Consider the following 20,137-nt stretch of genomic DNA (forward strand, 5'->3'; position numbering starts at 1 on the left):
AACTGTCTGCCACAAGACTACAACAAAACTATCACTATCCCATACATTAAAGGCACATCTGAAAAGATATCTAGAGTGCTTAACAAACATGAACTACGCACCATATTTAAACCTTATGTGAAATTGGCAACTCTCATCTGTTCACCTAAGGACAGATGTTCTCCTTTATCGCATCCAGGAGTGTATGAAGTTCCCTGTTCATGTCATCGAACCTACTATGGACAGACAGGAAGAACTGTGGACATCCACCTCAGTGAACACAAAAAATATATCCAGCACTTTTGCTATGATAAGTCGGGTTTGGCAGACCATGCTTTGGATATCCCTGCACACAGGATTGATTGGAAAAAAACAAAAGTGCTGCACAGAATCTTTTACAAGTCAGCTCAACTTTAATTATTTTTAAGACTTTTTACATGTTCTTTTCAATGTGATATTTTATCTTAAAACTAAATGATGATCACTTCCAATTTCATGTCATCTCTATACTCTTATATCCTGAACCAGCATGAAGATATCTCTATCAGCAATAACATAATCAATAAGGCTTTTCTTATTTCTCTCTCTCCATGTGAATTTATACACATCTTTGTGTTTAAACATAGTGCTAGTAAGACTAGTCTGTACCTCTTGCAAAAATCTGTACTTACCATAATAGCCTTGTCCTTTTCTTTATATTTTTTCCAAATCATTTCTGTATACCCGTTGGAATTCATTTCCTGCTCTTCTGTTTTGATCACCAACAAGGACTACTTTTTCCATTTTCTTTATATCATGTGCCTACTCTAATTATTCATCCCCTCCCCACTACTTCTTCCTTAGAAGAATCTTCTGTTTATTTATTTCATATCCAAACACAAGTGGTACAGCAGTAAGTAAGTGATACAACATTATTTACAACAAATTAGGATACATTACAAATGAGAACAGCTTAAATTTGGTAGGTGAATTATACAGGGAATAATAAGTAAAATATGAAGATAAAGAAACTATACATAAGTAATATACAATAAATATGGTCAGATGTTCCTCCAGTATCTTGTGCAATCAACTGCTCTTTCAGTTCAGGATATAAGGTCCTCTATTTGTGCAAGGTGATTGAAGAAGGGGACAAGAAAGAAGGTGTTCCATGGACTGGGTTGTCCCACACTCACAATTATCTGGTCTAGTGAGGTAGCCCCATTTGATGAGGTTTTGTTTGCAGCGTCCTGTCGTTCAAAGTCTGTTTAGGCTTTTCCAAGTATTCCAGTCCAAGTGGGCCCCGCATGGAAGATGTTTGGCTGTTGGAATACAATATGGTGAAATCACACCTCTTATTTGTTAGCTCAAAAATATCCAACATTTGTGTTAAAAAGGTTTTAAATCCCATTCCACATATTCAACATAGACCTATAATGCTTCAATTCAACTCAGCCATTATGCCTAACACAGTCCCTTACAGACGACGATTTAATTTCAAAAAAGCTAATTGGAAGGATTTCATGGAAGATCTTGACCACTCCATAGAACCAGTCTCTCCAAACTCTCAAGAGTATCCCGAATTCATAAAAATACTGAGGAAAATCTCCACCAAACACATCTCTCAAGGATGCCGCACAAACTACATTCCAGGCCTTTCTAGTGACATACAAGCCCAGTATGCTAATTACTTACAACTTTACAACACCAACCCCTTCTCAGAGGAGATTATCCAAGCAGGAGAAAAATTATGCTCCAAGATGGCAGAGGAAAGGCATTCCTCATGGAAAAAAGAAATAGATGCCCTTGATATGACCCATAGTAACATAAAGGCATGGAACTTTATCGACAGAATTAGGAAGAATTTCACTAAGCCATATGAGCATCCATAGGTAACAGCTAATCAAATTGCTCACCAGCAGCTTCTGAATAGAAAATTCCCTAAAACAGCACCCAAAAAATAAGATACTTAGAACCCCAAGTGGGGAACAAAATATGATTAAAATATTACTCAGATTTCACCATCACTGAACTCAATACTGCCATAAACCTATTAAAACCTAGAAAATCTGCAAGCCTTGATATCTGTGATGAACAAATTAAACATTTTGGATCCAGGACTAAAGAGTGGTTATTAAAACTGTACAACACTTGCCTCAGAACCCTAAGGATTCCAACTATCTGTAGGCATGCTAAAGTGGTGGCCTTTCTGAAACCAGGGAAAACTCCAACCAAAGCAAAAAATTACAGACCTATATCACTACTCAGCAAACTCTACAAACGATTAATTTTGAATAGGCTACAACCCTAATTGAACCCCATCTTATTGCTCTGCAGGCTGGTTTTAGAGCAGGCAAATCCTGTACATCACAAATTCTCAACCTCACCTCAATATATAGAAAATGGTTATGAGCAAAAACTAGCCACAGGAGTAGTCTTTGTAGACCTAACTGCAGCATATGATACCATAAACCATCTCACACTCAGAGATAAAATATACAGAATAACTAGAGATTATCGCCTTGTTCTCCTGATCCGATCACTCTTCAAAAACAGGCGCTTCTTTGTGGACCTAGGGGTATGAAGAGCTGCTGGCATCCCCAAAAAAATGGCCTTCCCCAGGGAAGTGTGTTATCACCATTACTTTTCAACATTTATGTCAATGATCTCCCCATCTTTCCAGGAACTAGAAATTTTATCTATGCTGATGACCTTGCCATAGCTACTCAATCAAAAAATTTCAAGTCCATTGAAACTACTCTATCACTTGCCTTAAATAGCCTAGCCATAGCAGCAATCAATTAAAACCAAACCCCCTTGAAAACCCAGACTGGCCTTTTCCACCTTAACAATAAGGAAGCTACAGAACTTGGGAAGGCTCTAATTTAGAACATTTTTGGAACTCAGTCTACCTCGGTGTGACTCTAGATCGCACCCTTTCATATAAAAGACACATAGAAAAAACAAAGGAAAAAGTGAATGCAAGAAACAACATACTAAGAAAGCTTACCTCCTCCAAATGGGGTGCAGATCTTAACAAACTGAGATCTTTTGCCTTTGCTATTCTTCTGTTGAATATGCCTGCCCGGTATAGTCCAGATCCTGCCATGCTGAAAAGCTTGACCCAGCATTGAATGAAAGCTGCCGCTTAATTACAGGATGCCTGAAACCAACACCACTAAAAGACCTATATACTTTGGTTGGTATTGCACCCCCCCCCCTTCAATTCAAAGATCTGCATTCTCAGCTGATGAAAGAAGTAGACAAATGAATGATGAACGCCACCCACTATTCGGCCAGAATACAGTATCCCAAAGACTAAGATCCTGACATAGCTACCTAGCAACTGTTGAACCACTTAAAACCCTCCAGAGACAAGACCAACAATGGCTTGCACTATACCCTGAGAGTGTACTTGATACACAATCTTCTGTTGGCCCATAGCCACAAATAATGTGTCATTGTCCATTTTCGCATTTTGAAGTTTGCATACATTACTTTACTTGAAATTGCATTCCAGTCACGAAATTTATCTTCCTATTTGGGGTTAAATGCTATTGCTGGTCCTTTCGGGGGGGGCTTAAAGGTCATGGCTGTATAACTGAGAAGACACCTCCACATAGCCTTTAAAGGAATGCAGAGAACCGACCAGACTTCTGACCTAATGTCCAATCCTCACCTTCTCGTGGTGCACCCAGTTGGGTATCTACCTTGATACTGAACGAACGAGGGTGGGCTGGCAATTTGGGATTTAGCCGACCAAATTGTATTCTTATTGGTTAAACCAAAATAAAAAATGATGGTACAACATGACAAAATTTCATGCCGGCTGGGGCACGGCCCTTTTAAATAAGGACCCCGTTGTTTTTGCCAGGGAACCAGGGCAAACAGCAAAAAGTCGGCTACTGGAACAAATCTGAAAACAAACCCCAACTCAACATCACCAGAGTTAAAGATCAGTACTATCAACATAAGCAGCCTGAATGGCAAAGAAATGGAGCTAGCTGAGGAATTAGATAAGTACCAAATCAACATAATAGGGGTGACTGCAACAAAAAAGACAAAAACTGGTGAGATCTTTTTGAGCAATAAATACAAAACATTATATTAAGGCAATGACAATCAAGGAAAAGGAGTAGCCATAGTATTCAACACTAAATACAAGGCTAATCTTCTTGAATGGCAGGCAGTCTCAAGTAGAGTGATGTGGGCAAATATCAGAATGGGGAACTGGACAGTGAGATTCTGTGCGACCAATTCTATGGTCCCACAGAAGGTTCTACTAATGTACAAGTGGGGCAATTTTTTGAGGCTTTAGAGAAGCAACTGACACAATGAAAAAGGAAACGTTGGTCCTTGTTGGGTATCTAAATAGCAGAGTAGGAAATAATTGTCAGATATACAAAAATATTTTAGGAAAATTTGGAGAAATGAGCAAAGCTGATAATAATGGTAAATACCTGTTGGATTTCTGCTCAGGACATGGACTGGTTATTACTAACACCATGTTCCAACATAAAAATGTGCACAATTCATATGGAGAGAAGAGGCAAGGAATAAGAAAAGTCTCATTGACTATGTTATTGTTGATAGTGATGTTTTCTCCCTGGTGCAGGATTTGAAATTGGAAGTGATCACTATTTAGTCTTGAGCAGGATAAAATTGAATTTCATATTAAAAAGAATAACATGCGAGAAAGTTTTAAAGCAAATAAAAGTTGAGGAACTCTCAGATGTGAACTGTAGACTAAAATACACAAAGATTATTGAAGAAAAAATGAAAGAGTTTGAGAACAGGAACCAAACCTTGGAGATTCAGTGGCAAGCCTTGAAGAAAACCCTGATTGATTCAGCCAGAGAGGCATGTGGTGAGGTTGTCTGCAATGATAGAAAACTCATAACTCCATGGTGGACACAGGAAGTTAAAGAGGCAATGAAGGAAAAGAAGAAAGCATATCAAAAGTACAAGCTGGCAAATAAGTCAGCTTGTACTTTTAGAGACAAATATAAGAAAGATACTGTGTAAAACTAGCTAAATAAAATTCATGGGATGACTGGCAAGAACATAGAAAATAAATATCAACAATGTGGCAAAATATTCTGGAGAATATTTGTTGAAAAACCATACAAATGGAGGAGGAGATGCTGTAAAAGGAGTTAAAGACGATAAAGGTGACATGAAAATGGAATAAAAAGATATCCTTGAAGTATGGAGTAATTACTTCAAAAAATTGCTAAATGAAACAAGTAGTGATAGCACAGTGGTAAAAAAATACTCAAGCATACAGTCAGGAATACATATCCATACTTTAAGTAGAAAATGCCATCAAAGATTTGAAATGTGGAAAGGCAGCAGGAGTAAATGATATTTGACCAGAAATGCTGAAGTATGGTGGTATAAAAGTTTTACAGTGGCTGCACTGCATAGTTCAGAAGGCCTAGACAGAGGGACGAATTCCCAATGATTGGAGTAGAGCTCTCATAGTACCCATATATAAAAAGGGAAATAAAACTGAATGTGAGAATTAGAGGTATTTCCCTACTGAGTTTCCTGGTAAGATTTATGCAAGTATACTTGAGAAACGGTTGAGAAGAATTGTGGAAGAAAAGCTTGGTATAGAACAAGCTGAATTCATGCCAAATAGAGGCTGTCAGGATCAGATCTTCACTTTACGACAAATAGTTGAGAAATCATGGGAATATAAGAAAGCTATGTATTTAAGTTTTGTAGATCAAAACGCATATGACAAGGTGCTAAGAGAGAAGCTATTCAATATGCTACAGTTATATGGTGTCAATGGGACATTATATCAAGCAATACTTAGTCTTTATTTGAGTTGTAAGTCAGCAGTTAGAATTAAAGGAAGTACAGGAAGATGGTTTAATGTTAAATCTGGTGTGAGACAAGGATGTACATTATCCCTTCTGTTATTCATTATGTATATGGATCACATTATGATGGAAAGTGGTATTAAACATTATATGAAAATTGGAGATGTTAATGTCAGCTCTTTGCTTTATGCTGACGATGTTATACTTCTAAATAAATCCGCTACAAGTCTGCAAGGTTCTCTGACTAAATTGAATAACTGTTGTAATAGATATTGTATGAAGGTCAGCAATACAAAGACAATGAAAATAGGCAGAATCATTGAAAATGTCAACTGCATGCTGAACTGAGAACCTGTGGAAACAAGTAAAACATTTCAGCTACTTAGGCAAGATTTTTAGTGAAGATGGTAAATTAAATATGGAAATAGACAACAGAATCAACAAAGCTGGCATGGTAGGAAGTCACTTGAATAAATTCATATGGAATAAGAGAGAAATTAGACGGAACACTAAGTTAGCTATTTACAAGACAGTGTTCAAACCATTGTTAACCTATGGATCTGAGAGCTGGGTCAGAAGTAAAACACTTGACCAAAGACTAGAGACCGCAGATATGAGAGTCCTGAGAAAGATTAGAGGTGTGAACAGATGGTATCAATGGCAATATCATGTTAAAAACAAGAATATTAGGAAAGAACTTGACATTGTCAGCATCCAGGTATGCGTTAGCAAAGCTAATCTCAGGTGGTATGGTCACTTAAAACAGAATGGGTGAGGAAAGATTAGCAAAACAAGTGTTCTCTGCCAGGTTGGCAGGAAAGTGACCCAGAGGAAGACCGAGATATAGGTAGATTGATACGGTACAAAGTGCTTTAGAGAATAGAAGTATAAGATCTGATAATGTTGGAGTCTTGACAAGTAACAGATTGATTTGGAGGAAAATTGTAGATAGGAAGTTAGTAATGATGTAAATTTTTCATGTGGTACTATTATATCCTGTACACCCTTTGAGGGTACATGGCAAGAATTTGATGATGTTGATGTTCATTCCTTCATTGATTGCTATTGCCTGACTATAACGTCCAATTTAGTAGGATCTCACCTGTTTTAGTCTTCTTTGCCTCAGTAGTGCCATTTATGATGACACGATACTTTTCCAGTTATTCTGCAATTTCGGTTTCCTTTCCATTGATACTCCATATGTTGATGATCTGAAGCACTGAAGATGGGAACTTTTTCAGATGTGTTTGTTCTCCTTCTGGATGTTAAGATGGAGTTTGGTCCGGTATCTGACTTTTTTCACTGTTTGCTTTGGTTCCTTGATGAAAACAGTTGGGGCTTTGTTAAACTAGGTGATGCTCCATCTAACATGAAATCTCATAGTTTTGTACAATCATATTTATTTCTCATTATATGTATAAAATTAATAAAAAAAAATTAGAATAAAACCTTATCCCATCCATGATACTGATGTACGGTAGGTTTAGAACGTTTTATTGGCAGGAGCACATAAAAAAGAAGGATTAGATAATCCTGGAATCCTATTTCAGGTTATCACTAAAGTTGATAGTTTTCAAGCCACTTACTCTTCTTCTTCTAAGTAAAATAGTAGGTTTGCATCTTACATTAAAGTAGTCAAAATAAGTCCACAGCATGTGGGTTGCAAAACAAAGATGTTATATCTTTATTGCTATTGAGTTATAAAGCTAGAACTGCATAGCCATCCCCTAAATTGGCTGAAAATAGTGGTGAGAAATTTATTTTATGAAAGTAATGGAAAGAAGGGGATAACCATAATGAAGATTAGTGCATTTTAGTATTATACAGCAACCTGTTAAAAGAAGTAAGTAAAAAACTTTTGATTTCTCATACTTTTTGAAATGCTTAACTTGTTATTCCATTTAGCAAAGTTGAGAGATTGGATAAGTACTTCCAAACTTTCCTTGAATAAACATTTGTAACAGGAAGAGTTTTCAGTTGCTCTAACCTAAATTGGATTTAAATAACAAAAGGAAAATGTGCACCGATCAATTTTGTGACGAGTGATGCACCAAAATTTTACCTAACAGGTTGGCAGGAAAAAGACCCAGAGTAAGACCAAGGTATAGAATGGATTGATACAGTAAAAAGTGCCTTAGAAGATAGAAATATAAGATCTGATAATGATGGAGTCTTGACAGGTAACAGATTGATTTGGAGGAAAATTGTAGATAGGAAGTTAGTAATGATGTAAATTTTTCATGTGCACTCTGTCCAAAAAGAAACCGAACTTTTCGAAAACAGAAGAAGATTTTCGAAGTTTTGAAGAAACTGAACTTTTCGAAGTTTTGAAGTGATTGATAGTGAATTCTCGCTATCAATTGCTTCAAAACTTCGAGGTAAAACTCGCCATTGCCCCTTTGGCCAGGCGGAATGAATTCTCTGTGGATAATGCCCTTGGAAACTTAGAAACAAATCAGCATTGGCTTTACTTTTGACTTCTCCAAGCAACTTTTTTTTTTTTTTTCGGATGCCCCTCTTCTGGTTTTAATTCACAGCACAAGACAGTAATAAGAAAGTAAATAGTATATTTGCATACATAGTTTTGCTGGTTTTATAGTAAGCATTTTTATAGCACAGTATGTTGTTTCAAGGATACTTGCGACATAAGACTGAATGATGTAATCACAAGAAATAGCAGACCATCGTCAATGGTATTACAAGAACAGTTTAAAAAATACAAGCTAGAATACTAACAATAGATTGTTAAAATTAGAACACGGCGCGTGATGTTATATCACTAAGTATGAAACGGAATATTTTGAAGTAGAAACATGATTGAATTCGCTATTTAAAAAAAAAAAAAAAAAAAAAAAATTAATTAATTAATGAGTAATATACCAATGTACCTCTCAAGGAAACTTTAAAATTACTTGCTAACATCTTTCCTCAAGATATTATAAAACTATTCAATTTCGTAATACATTCTGGATATTTCGTATGTCAAAACAAATTTTATAGCCAAGTAGAAGGAACGGCCATGGGAAGCCCTCTTTCTCCGGCTTTAGCCAACTTTTATTTAGAACATTTAGAAAAAGTCCTCTCCGATAGAGTGCCAAGGCAAGAAGTCTGGAGATGTCTGAGGGAGAAGAAGGTGCCGGAGAAATATGTCAGGTTGACGCGGGAAATGTACAGAAATGTGAAGACAAGTGTTCGGACCTGTTTGGGTCCGAACACTTGTCCGAACAGACAGAAAATTTTCAAGTAACAGTTGGCTTGCATCAAGGGTCAGCATTGAGTCCGTTTCTGTTTATTATTGTGATGGAGGTGGTAACAGAGGAGGTGAGAGAAGATGCACCTTAGACAATGTTGTATGCAGATGACATCTTGCTGTGTGTAGATTCAAGAGAAGAAGCAGAAACTAAACTGGAAAGATGGAGAAAAGTACTGGAAGAGAGAGGTATGAGACTGAGCAGAAGTAAGACAGAGTATATGTGTTGCATAGTGGGCGGTGGCCAGGAGACAGATCTGGAGCTGGAAGGAAATGTCATCAGGAAGGTGAGAGACTTTAGATACTTAGGTTCAACAGTGGAAGAAGATGGAGGAGCTGAGAAGGAAGTGGGATGCAGGATACAAGCGGGTTGGAGGAACTGGAGGGAGATGGCTGGAGTGTTATGCGATAAGAGGGTGCCGATCAATCTGAAAGGCAAAATTTATAGGACGAAGTGAGGCCAGCTATGACATATGCTATAGAAACTGTGGCCCTGAGGAAAAATAACATCAGCAGGATGGAAGTAGCAGAGATGAGAATGCTTAGGTGGATGTGCGGTGTGACCAGAAAGGATCATCTGAGAAATGACTATGTCAGGGGAACAGTGAAAGTTACGAACTTAGGAGCGAAAATACAGGAGGCAAGGTTGAGATGGTTTGGTCATGTGATGAGGAGGGAGGACAAATATGTGGGAAGAAGGGTCATGCAGATGGATGTGCAAGGAAGGCGGAAGCGTGGGCGGCCAAAGAAGAGATGGAAGGAGCTGGTAGAAGAGGACTTGAGGATGAAGAACTTGGATGTGGTGACAGCCCAAGACAGGAGGATGTGGAGGAGACTCATCATCAACAGTGACCCCACTTAAGTGGGAGAAGCTGTAGAAGAAGAAGAAAAAGTCCTCTTCGCATCTATTTTCCCTCGACCATCTTTTTGGGTAAGATATATAGATGACATATTTACTATTTGGCCTCGCAGCAAAGATGCTTTACCTTCCTTTTTAAACAGTATTAATTCCTTGCATCATCGCATAAAGTTTACTATGGAATTAGAAGAAAACAACCAGTTATCTTTTTTAGACGTTCTCCTCATCCGACCACCTTCAAATATTCTTACAACTACAGTATACAGGAAACCAACATTCACAGGTCGTTATATTCTTAAAGAATCAGCCCATCATCCATGTCAAAAAACAGGAATTATAAAATGCCTCATCAGAAGAGCCAAAACTAATTGTTCTACTTTTGATTATCTACAGAAAGAACTTTCTACTATCCAACAACACATGAAACTCAATGGCTTTTCTGAAAAAAGTACTCAACGTCTTCTCAATTCTTATAATCCTCCACAAAACAACAAAGTTTCAACACGTCGAGTGCCTATTCCTTATATCTCCGGTATTTCAGAACCTATCGCAAGAATTTTAAAGAAATATGATTTAGCAACTACGTATTCACCTATTAACAAATTGTCTTCTCATTTTCCTTCTCCTAAAGATAAACGCTCAACTTTATCTCTTCCTGCAGTTTATCAAATTCCGTGCAACTGTGATCTCTCTTATTTTGGACAAACTGGATGCTCTCTTGAAAAAAGAATCCAAGAACATCAACCATCCATTCTTCACAACAAACCTGAAAAGTCTGGATTGGCTCAACACGGGATTGAAACTGACTACAGCATCCTTTGGTCCAAGACTCGCCTCTTACATAGATCCCGTTATAGGTTCGAACGTTTGTTCAAGGAAAGCGTGGAGGCCTTGCGCTCCATCGCCCCAACTTGAATTGTAATGACTGTATATCTATATCAAAAATCTGGGAAAGTCTAATCAAGATTACTCATTAATTACTTTTTTTTTTTTTTAATAGCAAATTCAATCATGTTTCTACTTCAAAATATTCCGTTTCATACTTAGTGATATAACATCACGCGCGGTGTTCTAATTTTAACGATCTATTGTTAGTATTCTAGCTTGTATTTTTTAAACTGTTCTTGTAATACCACTGACGATGGTCTGCTATTTCCAGACCGAAATATTTGGTTAAATAAATATCTTTCTTGTGATTACGTGATTATATCATTGCACAATATGTATACATAGCAACAATTAGCTAATAAAGGAAACAGTTCAAAATTGTAATTGGACAACATAAAGAACTAAAGTCATAATTGATGCCATCTCTTGTTGGATAAAGAGAGAGGTTAAGAAGTATTAATCTGATCTTAAAATGACTATTTCTCAGATTTTTGGTATATTGGTATAGTCATGTTGAGGTTTGGGGAATGTTTTAAAGCTGTTGCTGATTACAAAAATAGTATCTCTGGCTTATGTTGTCTGTGAAGTACTGTTTTTTTCCATCAAATCCTATGTGCAGGTATATCTAAGGCATTGTCTGCTAGTCCCGACTTACCTTAATGTTGGTGCTGAATGTATTATATTCACTGAGGCAGTTGTCGGTAGCCCTGTTTGTCCGTCCATAGTAAGCCAAGTCACAAGTAAAGGGCACTTCATATGCCCCTGGATATGATAAAGGATTGAGTTTGTCTTTAAATGAATAGATCAAGATTGCTAGTTTGATATGTGATATGGAGCTCATATTTATTAAGCATTCTGGATATCTTTTCAGATCTGCCCTGAAGATGGTATGGGATAGTAAGTTTTACTGTGGGCTTATATATTAGGGAAGGAAGAGAGGGAGGAAGGGAAGATAAAAGAGCAAATGATTAATTATATTCCATTGTGAAGTGGCTTTCAGGATAGTGTATTTAAATGCACTAAAAATGTATTTAATGTGTCTGGATCATGTGACCAAATAGGAAACACATAATCTATATAGCACAGCCAAACCATCTCATGTGGCATTTCATGTTGAGTGTTTTAACTATTTTATGATTAGTTTTATTGATTTAATTTTATTGATTATTTTTTGATTATAAATGATTAGTTATCTTATTTTTTATTTATAGACAACAGTACGGTATCCTAAAAGCACTAACACAGAGTCAGAGCTATTTGTTCCACTGATACTTCTCTTGCCACAGAACTTACTTACCTTTGATACACTTTTTTTTAGCCAATGGCTGCAAACCCCCCCCCAATAAATAAAATACCAAATGTCTCCCTTTAATCCCTGTCTTTTCCCTGATACACAGGTTTACAGCAAAACTGTTACTATCCCATACCTTCAAGGCAGCATATCTATAAAGATATCCAGAATGTTTAATAAATATCAGCTCCAGTTGCTGTTTGTATATTGTGACAAACTGTTTGTGTTCTGAAGATGCTGGCTATAAAACCAGTAAAATATCCAAGTAAATAAATATATTAATCATTTTCTTGTGTCTTGGGTTGGGAATTAAGACTGCTAAAAAAAAAAAAATTAAAAAAAACTACATGAACTGCTGACGCAAGTCTTTCAGCTCATTTGAGGCTGCTTGGCCTACCACACAAAGGAAAATGGGATTGGTACAATATCTGTCATATTCTATGAAGAACAAGCTTTCTGTGTAGATTCTAAATTCACAAGAATAAATTTTTTGCAATGTGTATTTTTTTTGGGAAAAAAAAAAAAGTTCTACTCCTGTGCTTAAATGAAATTTTATTTTATTAAATTAAATTCATTGAAACTAGAAGTTTCTTTAAATGGTTTAACCTTTTTATTGCCCAATGCAAGATTACTACCTGTCTATTGTAGACCTGAAATGACTTGAAAAAGAACCAAGTTTGTCTCTGGTGTAGTGGTAAACAGATTATCTAACTTTGGCCACCTTCAATACAAAACATACATTAGGTTTACAACCTCTCATGGGTGCACTTCTTCAGAAATTATGATCCAGCAACATGTGAAGAAGACTAAATAGCAGTGATTTCATGATTCCCTTGAGGTTGGGTAATAATAAATAATAATTTGTGAGTAACAGCATTTGGTATTCATATAGAAAAAATCAACTGTTATCTCCCACATTCACACTACATATTATTGGCTAACCTTCTTATATGAGAATAAACATGGTATCAAACTATTCAAGAGTCCTGCCTTGACTTATGTTTATTTGATTTTATAGTTCATAACATGTCTTGAAAACTTTGAATATATTCTTTCTTCAATTTTAGAATGTGTTCAGCTACTTTTAGCACATGGGGCCCCTGTGAAAATAAAAAATGCTCAAGGGTGGAGTCCTTTAGCAGAAGCCATAAGTTATGGAGATAGACAAACAAGTAAGTACTTTAATGATTGTGTTGAACTGTAAAATCTTGTATCCATGATATATGATGCATGCTTGTTGATTAGTACTACTATGTTTGATGGGTCAAATCCTTCAAGGTTGATAGGTTGATCTCTCTCTCTCTCATTCACTCACTCAGATTTAAAAGAATTGTGTTATTGGATACCAGTAAGTTAAACCAAATTGTTTTAAATGTAAAGAAATAATTTTGTGTTTAAAGCTCTTAAATTTCATTCTTGTATTTAATTTTCTCAGAAGAAACTGAAATGAACATTAATGCTGTATTTTAAAATAGATATGATGTTTACTTCACTTCTGCATTTATTTATTTTTTTCGTATGGAGTTTCCTCCCTATTTCTCTCCCGTCCCTACTGGGGTGAGTTGAGCCCCCTCATGGGGGGTTAAGTATTTATGACTGTAGATCCTTGTGTGTTCACGGGGCCAGTTTGCCTGCTTGCAGGATGTAAAACCCCAGATAAACTGGTGGAAAAAACCCTGCTGTCCATGCCCAAGACCAGCTAACTTGGCTATGGCTGAGGAAGCTCCTCACGTCATCGACGGGAATCAAACCTAGGGCACTCCTTCCCCAGGCATATGGTTGCGAAGCGCATAGCCACTAGGCTAACCGCGTGGACTGCATTTGCATGATCAGATATTATTAATGCCAATAGTACAGTAGCTATGTTTGCATAAAATTTAATGACAATTCATGACAGTTATTTTCCACATCTTGGAGAACGTGTGTAATCATGATGACTTTGCAGTCCTGTATAAGTTTCCATAAAAAGCCTGTTGAACTATTAAATTAATATATATATATATATATATATATATATATATATCAATTTAATTCTGCTGTGGTAGAGATGGCATATAAAGGAAGTCGCAATATTTCTTTAAGGTATTTGGTCCTCCTTGCCTCTTCAGAGTAGTCAACTTATCATAATAAAAAGGTTGCATAAACAAGGCAACTCCTGAGAATGGAAGCAGATGTAGTTTATCCTTGGTAGAAGTCAAAATTGAATAATTTTTCATACCAGTTAAAGAATGAGTTGTTGGACCAGTGCAAGCTACCTTGGTGACCAAGATGGTTAGCATATCTAATTACCTAATCACCAGGTTGTGAGTTCATATTCATTATAGGCATGGTTGTTTTGTGATGTCTTTAGGTGATAGATTAATTTTATTTTCCTTGTATGAAACAACCACCCTCCTTATTGAAGGGAGGTTGTTTCTTATAAGGCCTGAAATACTTGGAAAAGTTCAGTGTTCAGTCTCTAGAGTAGGGATTCTGGATTATCTGATCATAGTTATGATCAGATAATCCAGAATCCCTACTCACCTGCAATACTAATGTACTCTATAGGCTGAGGATAAGAGTGACTATAATGGCAGTTAAAACGTCAAGTCTTCCAGCAGAATGTAATTAGAAGAAAAATGCCACTGACTAGTCTTGTTATGTGGCTTTTTTGTGAATCCATCCACTAAAGATTGTAAACCTTTGGTACAATTATTATTAGTACTATGAGCAGGCTAAGAGTTAATCTGGAACTCAACTCTAGTGACCAAATATGTTACTTTTATAGTTATTGTAAGGTCCCCATTAAGCAAGGTAATGGATTTTACAATAGGTAATTAAAATCATCTACACCTAAAGGTGCAATTAAGTTTAATCACCTATGCCTACAGTGGGATTTTAATCCATAACCTATTGATTATAAAGCCCTGGCACTATCCACTTGGCCAATCAGGTTTCAAATGTAACTTATTTCATCAAGGTATAATGTGTTGTTGTTGTCTTGTCCTTTGAAGAGTCTTAGATGTTTCTGTGTGCTCCTTGTACTGCTTTGGCTATGTCTCTGATTTTGTTTGTATAGAGCTGTTGTGCAGGATTAGGATCTATTTCTTGCAAGGCTGCTGTAATTGCTGGACAGGTAAAGATGTGAGTGGGTGTCAGTTCAGTATTGGGGCAGTTGTTGCAGTTTCTATATGTTCTCGTATCATCTGTATTGATCTTCATTCCTCTATAATGTCCTGTTCGTAGTCTTGCTTTCGGGGTGGAGGTCCTTTGTCAGCACTGATTTCGGGAATTTGATGTTGTATCACCGATTTCAGTGATATTAGTTTAGCTTTTGCTAGTGCATTGGCATCAGCAAGAGTTATCGTATGAGTTTCTTGGTTGAGTTCTCTGGCCTCTTTTGCTAATTTATCAGCTGCTTCATTGTAATCAATGCCTACATGAGCAGGAATCCACTGTAAAATGCAACTTTTACCTAAAGATTTTAGTTGATTTAAGAGTTTATGGATGTCTTGTGTGAGCTTGGTATTGCCATTTTTGATTGCCTCCATAGCTGATCTTGAGTCACTGTAAATTATAATTCCTTCAGATTGTTGAGATGATGATAGATTTAAGTAGGCTTCTAGTGCTTTATTTATTGTGTAGAGTTCGCTGGTAAAATTGGAAGCGATTCTCCCAGATCCAACTTTTATTGAAAGTTTTTCATCTTTCGGGAGTAGGAGGAGAACACCAGCACCTCCATTAATCATATTGGTGTCTGACGATCCATCGGTATAACAAATAACCTGTTTGGAGGATGAAAGAAGGTTGATAGTATTTAGGCCTTTTTCTTTGAGCATTTCTTTTGGTTCTTTTTTTGTACAGAGTTTGGTAAGGTTTAAATTTATGGAGATATTTGGTAAGATTTAAAGGACTGGAAAATAGAGGTTCTTTGTTTATGTGGGCATTTAGCTGATCAAGACCTATTTCTTTCCTGATAGTGTCATCATATTGTAAAGTTGATGATCTGTGAAGTCTGCATTTTTGGTTCCGATGTTCATAAGTTTTTAGCGAGATATGATCACTTTGGTAGCTTCCGATATTATTTATGAATTTTATGGTGACAAATTTTCGTCTGTCCTCCAGCAGGTCAAGCCCACATTCCTGTTGGGCTCTGATGTTGTTAGTGGATGAGACTGCACCAATGATAATCTTGGATGCTTTTGCTTGTATTTTGTCTAATTTTTTTTTTTTTTTTTTTACTGATGAGGCTGAAGGTGACCAGATAGGTGCTGCATATTCCATTATTGGCCTTATTAGTGTAGTGTAAGTAGTCTTGAGGATTTTTGGCTTTGCACCCCAATTTGTTCCACAAAGCCTTTTCAGTATATTTACTTTTTTTAGAGCTCTGTTGGACGTGTTAGAGATGTGTTGTGCAAAACGTAATTCCTGATCAAGCGTAATACCAAGGTATTTTGGATTTGTGACTTTTTCAATTAGCTTGTTGTTGATCATGACTTTGGGATTGTAGGCATGTCTATTTTTCCTGTCTGTACTAAAGGTGCTTAGTTTTGTTTTGTCTGGGTTGATTTTGAGTTTAAGTTCATCTGACCATTTTTCTAATCCTCTCATGGAATTGTTTAGAATCTCCTCTGATTCTTTGATTTTATCACTAGTGTGCCAGAGGGCTATATCATCTGCATAGCAAGTTACTTTTGTGTCTTCTGTAAGGTAGGATGAATGTTATTGACATATAGAAGGAATAGTAAGGGACTGAGTATTGAGCCCTGGGGAACACCAGCCCAGGTTCTCTGTTCTTTTGATATTGCTGCATTGATTCTGACTTTGATCTTTCTTCCTCTAACGAAATCAGCAATCCAGATTAAATTTTGTTGTTTCAAGGATACTTGCGACATAAGACTGAATGATATAATCACGTAATCGCAAGAAAGATATTTATTTAACCAAATATTTCGGTCTGGAAATAGCAGACCATCGTCAGTGGTATTACAAGAACAGTTTAAAAAAGCTAGTTAGTATTCTAGCTTGTATTTTTTAAACTGTTCTTGTAATACCACTGACATGGTCTGCTATTTCCAGACCGAAATATTTGGTTAAATAAATATCTTTCTTGTGATTACGTGATTATATCATTCAATCCAGATTAAAGCGTTTCCTCTAATTCCAATATCATGTACTGTTTGTATTAATTTTTTGATCCAAACATGATCGAAAGCAGCAGTCATATCAAGGAATAAGGCAGTTGTCTTTTTTGTTGGTTTTTCCTGAAATGAGTCTATTATCATTTGGCAGAAGTGGAATAATTGATCTGTTGTCGAATGACGAGTTCTATAGGCAGTTTGGTAGTAGTTGATTTTCTTATTTTTTGTCAGCCAGTGCATAAGCCTGAAGTGTATGATTCTTTCAGTAATTTTACAAAGTATGCTAGTTAATGCGATAGGTCTATAACTTTGACATTCTGCAGCATTTCTGTCAGGTTTCAGGATAGGTACAATAACTGATTTTTTCCATTCTTTTGGAAGTTTGCTTGTTTGCCAAGAGGTATTGAGAATATCCAGAAGTTGTTCTTTGGCATTTTTGCCAAGGTGTTTGACCATATGACCAAAGATAAGATCATTACCAGGAGATTTATTAGGTGCAGTTTTCTCGATTGATGAATTTAGCTCACTTAGTGTAAATTCTGCGGAGAAGATGTCATTATATTGGTATGTTCCTGCTTGTTTTAGTATTTTACTTGTGAGTTTATTGAGGGTCTTGTCCTCTCTGAAGTTTGGAGTTGTTTGAATAGGTTTTTGCCAGTGTGTTTGCAATTTCTTGATCTGTAATAGCTTGTTTCCCAGCATTTATGATGAAGTTTGTTTTCTGTTGGTTCTCTTTTATGATATTGTTGTCTAGGATTCTAATAATGTTCCAGTGTTGACTGTCTTTTCTTGGATCCAGGTTACTGCAAAGCTCCGCCCATTTCTCTTGTTTGCACTTCCAAATTTCCTGCTCTATTATTTTTATATTTTCCTGCGCTGTGTTATGACCATTAATTTCTTTCTGTATTCATCAGTTTTATTAATTCTGAATTGTTCATTGATATTGTCTCTTTCTGTAATCATTGAATCAATTTTGTGATCTTTCCAGTATGGTATCTAGGTATTTTCCCGCTTGCCTCTTGGTATTGTTGCTTTGGCAGCTTTACTGATGTGTGAAGTAAGGATTTGTAATTTTCTGTTGAGGTTTCCAGAGACAGGTTCATCTTGACAGAGGCTCTCCAAGGTTTGAGTAAACCTTGTCCAGTCGGCTTTTCTGAAGTTGTTCCATGTCCTTTTGATTTGCTGTTCTCGATCAATCTTGAAGTTTAGTGTTGTTATTATGGGTCTGTGGTCACTGATGGCATTTCCCAAAATTTTCCATTGTGCACTTGATGCAATACTATAATTAATAGCTGTGATGTTAATAGCAGATTCATTTCCTATAGTTTTAGAGATATAATGTGTTATCATATAAATTGATTGCAGTCATGTCATTTCTGTCAACTGACTGCATGAGTTATGCTATTCTTGTCAATTGACTGTTTGAATTATGTCATTCCCCACCTTATCTATATATCCAGCCTTTTAGTTAGTCAACTGTGATGAGTGAGATAACATTTATATATAATTTTTTTTTTGTTTTTTTTGTTTAGTGGTTGGTTAGGATGTTTCAGATTCATATCCATGATGGTGCATTAACTTAAAAATCAGCACATTGTGAAAGTCAAAGAATGAAGTTTTAGTTCATGAAAAAATAAAATATTTACCCCACCCACACACACACACATAGAAAATTCTGTATATTCTTGTTGAGAGGCTTATACGCTGGTTAAACATGATAACTAATATTTAAGGAATTGACAGCGTATACTAGAAATATAAATTAAATAAACTTTAATATATACTTTCCGATATTTCGGCAAACGTCACGTTGCCATCTTCTTGGGAACTTAATACAAAGACACGTGCACACAAGTACTTCGATCTTCTTCTACGCGTTATTCCTGCTTCCCATGCAGGGTCCGCGTGTTACTTTTAGATGCGACTTCTTGTTAGTACTACTCCCAACCGATCCGTCGCCTGGTCTGCCGCTGGGGGGGGGGTATATTTTTGACTGTAGAAGCGTATGTTCACGGGGCCGGTTTGCCTGTTTGCGGGATGAAAAACGCCAGATAAACTGTCGGAAAAAACCCTACTGACCGCGCCCAAGACCAGCTAACTTGGCTATGCCTGAGGAAGATCCTCAAATTCCTCATGTCTACAACGGGAATCGAACCTGGGACACTCCTTCCCCAGGCATATGGTTGCGAAGCGCAAAGCCACTAGGCTAACCGCGCGGTCACGTGCACACAAGTACTAATAACAGCAAATGAGACTGAAGCTAGGAAGCTAACGTTTTCCTAAAGTCCTGATGGTGCCCCCTGTTGGGCTATATTGGTAGTTCTTGGCCTTTGGGCTGAAGTTCTTCTGATAAAAGTTTCCCAAATTTGTTGAGGTTTGGCATGTTCCTAAGGGCCGAGGCTGATTCCATGAATAGTCTTTCATACTTGAACTTGCTGCGGTGTATTACTGTGGCTTTCTTCCATCTTATTCTGTGGCGAGTATCCAGAGCTTGGTCTGCAAGCCCAGAGTGGCTGTACTGGTGAAATCGGATGTAATCCTTGTGTTCTGAGATTCTGATATTTGCTGTCCTGCCTGTTTGGCCAAAGTAGGACAATTTACAGCTGCAAGGGACCTGGTATACACCAGGTAGGTCTAGGGGAAGTGGTTGGTCTTTAGTGGAGCGGATAAGGGATGCCAGTTTTCTGTGGTCTGTAACAAGTGGTCAAGTCATGTTTTTTTAAGATTTTATTGATTTTTTCCGAGGTGCTTCGGATGTAGGGAATGGTGATGGATTTAGAGTAATCTTTTTTGTGAAGGGGAGGGGGTTGTGGATAACTGGGTTAAGTATTTTTTGGATTTTTTTTTGGGGGGGGGGTAGCCATTGGCTGAGAAAGTGTCATGAATGTGATTTAGTTCAGTGGTTAGGGCTTGATCATTTGAACAGATTATTTTTGCCCT

At 36.9% G+C, this 20,137-nt stretch overlaps 1 protein-coding gene across 4 annotated transcripts in view; it reads left to right on the top strand.

The window, feature by feature from the left end:
* The window catches only part of LOC150108062 (ankyrin repeat domain-containing protein 13C), a 312,652-nt gene that overhangs the window by 49,702 nt on the left and 242,813 nt on the right, over window positions 1–20,137 (top strand). For 3 of the 4 annotated variants that reach the window (XM_090415561.1, XM_090415563.1, XM_090415564.1), the window contains one exon: window positions 13,145–13,249. In XM_090415561.1, coding sequence (XP_090271687.1) covers window positions 13,145–13,249 — 105 coding nt within the window. The remainder of the gene's footprint in view (window positions 1–13,144; window positions 13,250–20,137) is intronic. The other variant, XM_090415562.1, reaches the window with a different exon arrangement.

This window comes from Typopeltis vanoorti, chromosome 3, assembly GCF_054136105.1.
Source record: "Typopeltis vanoorti isolate ZY-2024b chromosome 3, IOZ_Tvanoo_1.0, whole genome shotgun sequence".
Taxonomy (NCBI): domain Eukaryota; kingdom Metazoa; phylum Arthropoda; class Arachnida; order Uropygi; family Thelyphonidae; genus Typopeltis; species Typopeltis vanoorti.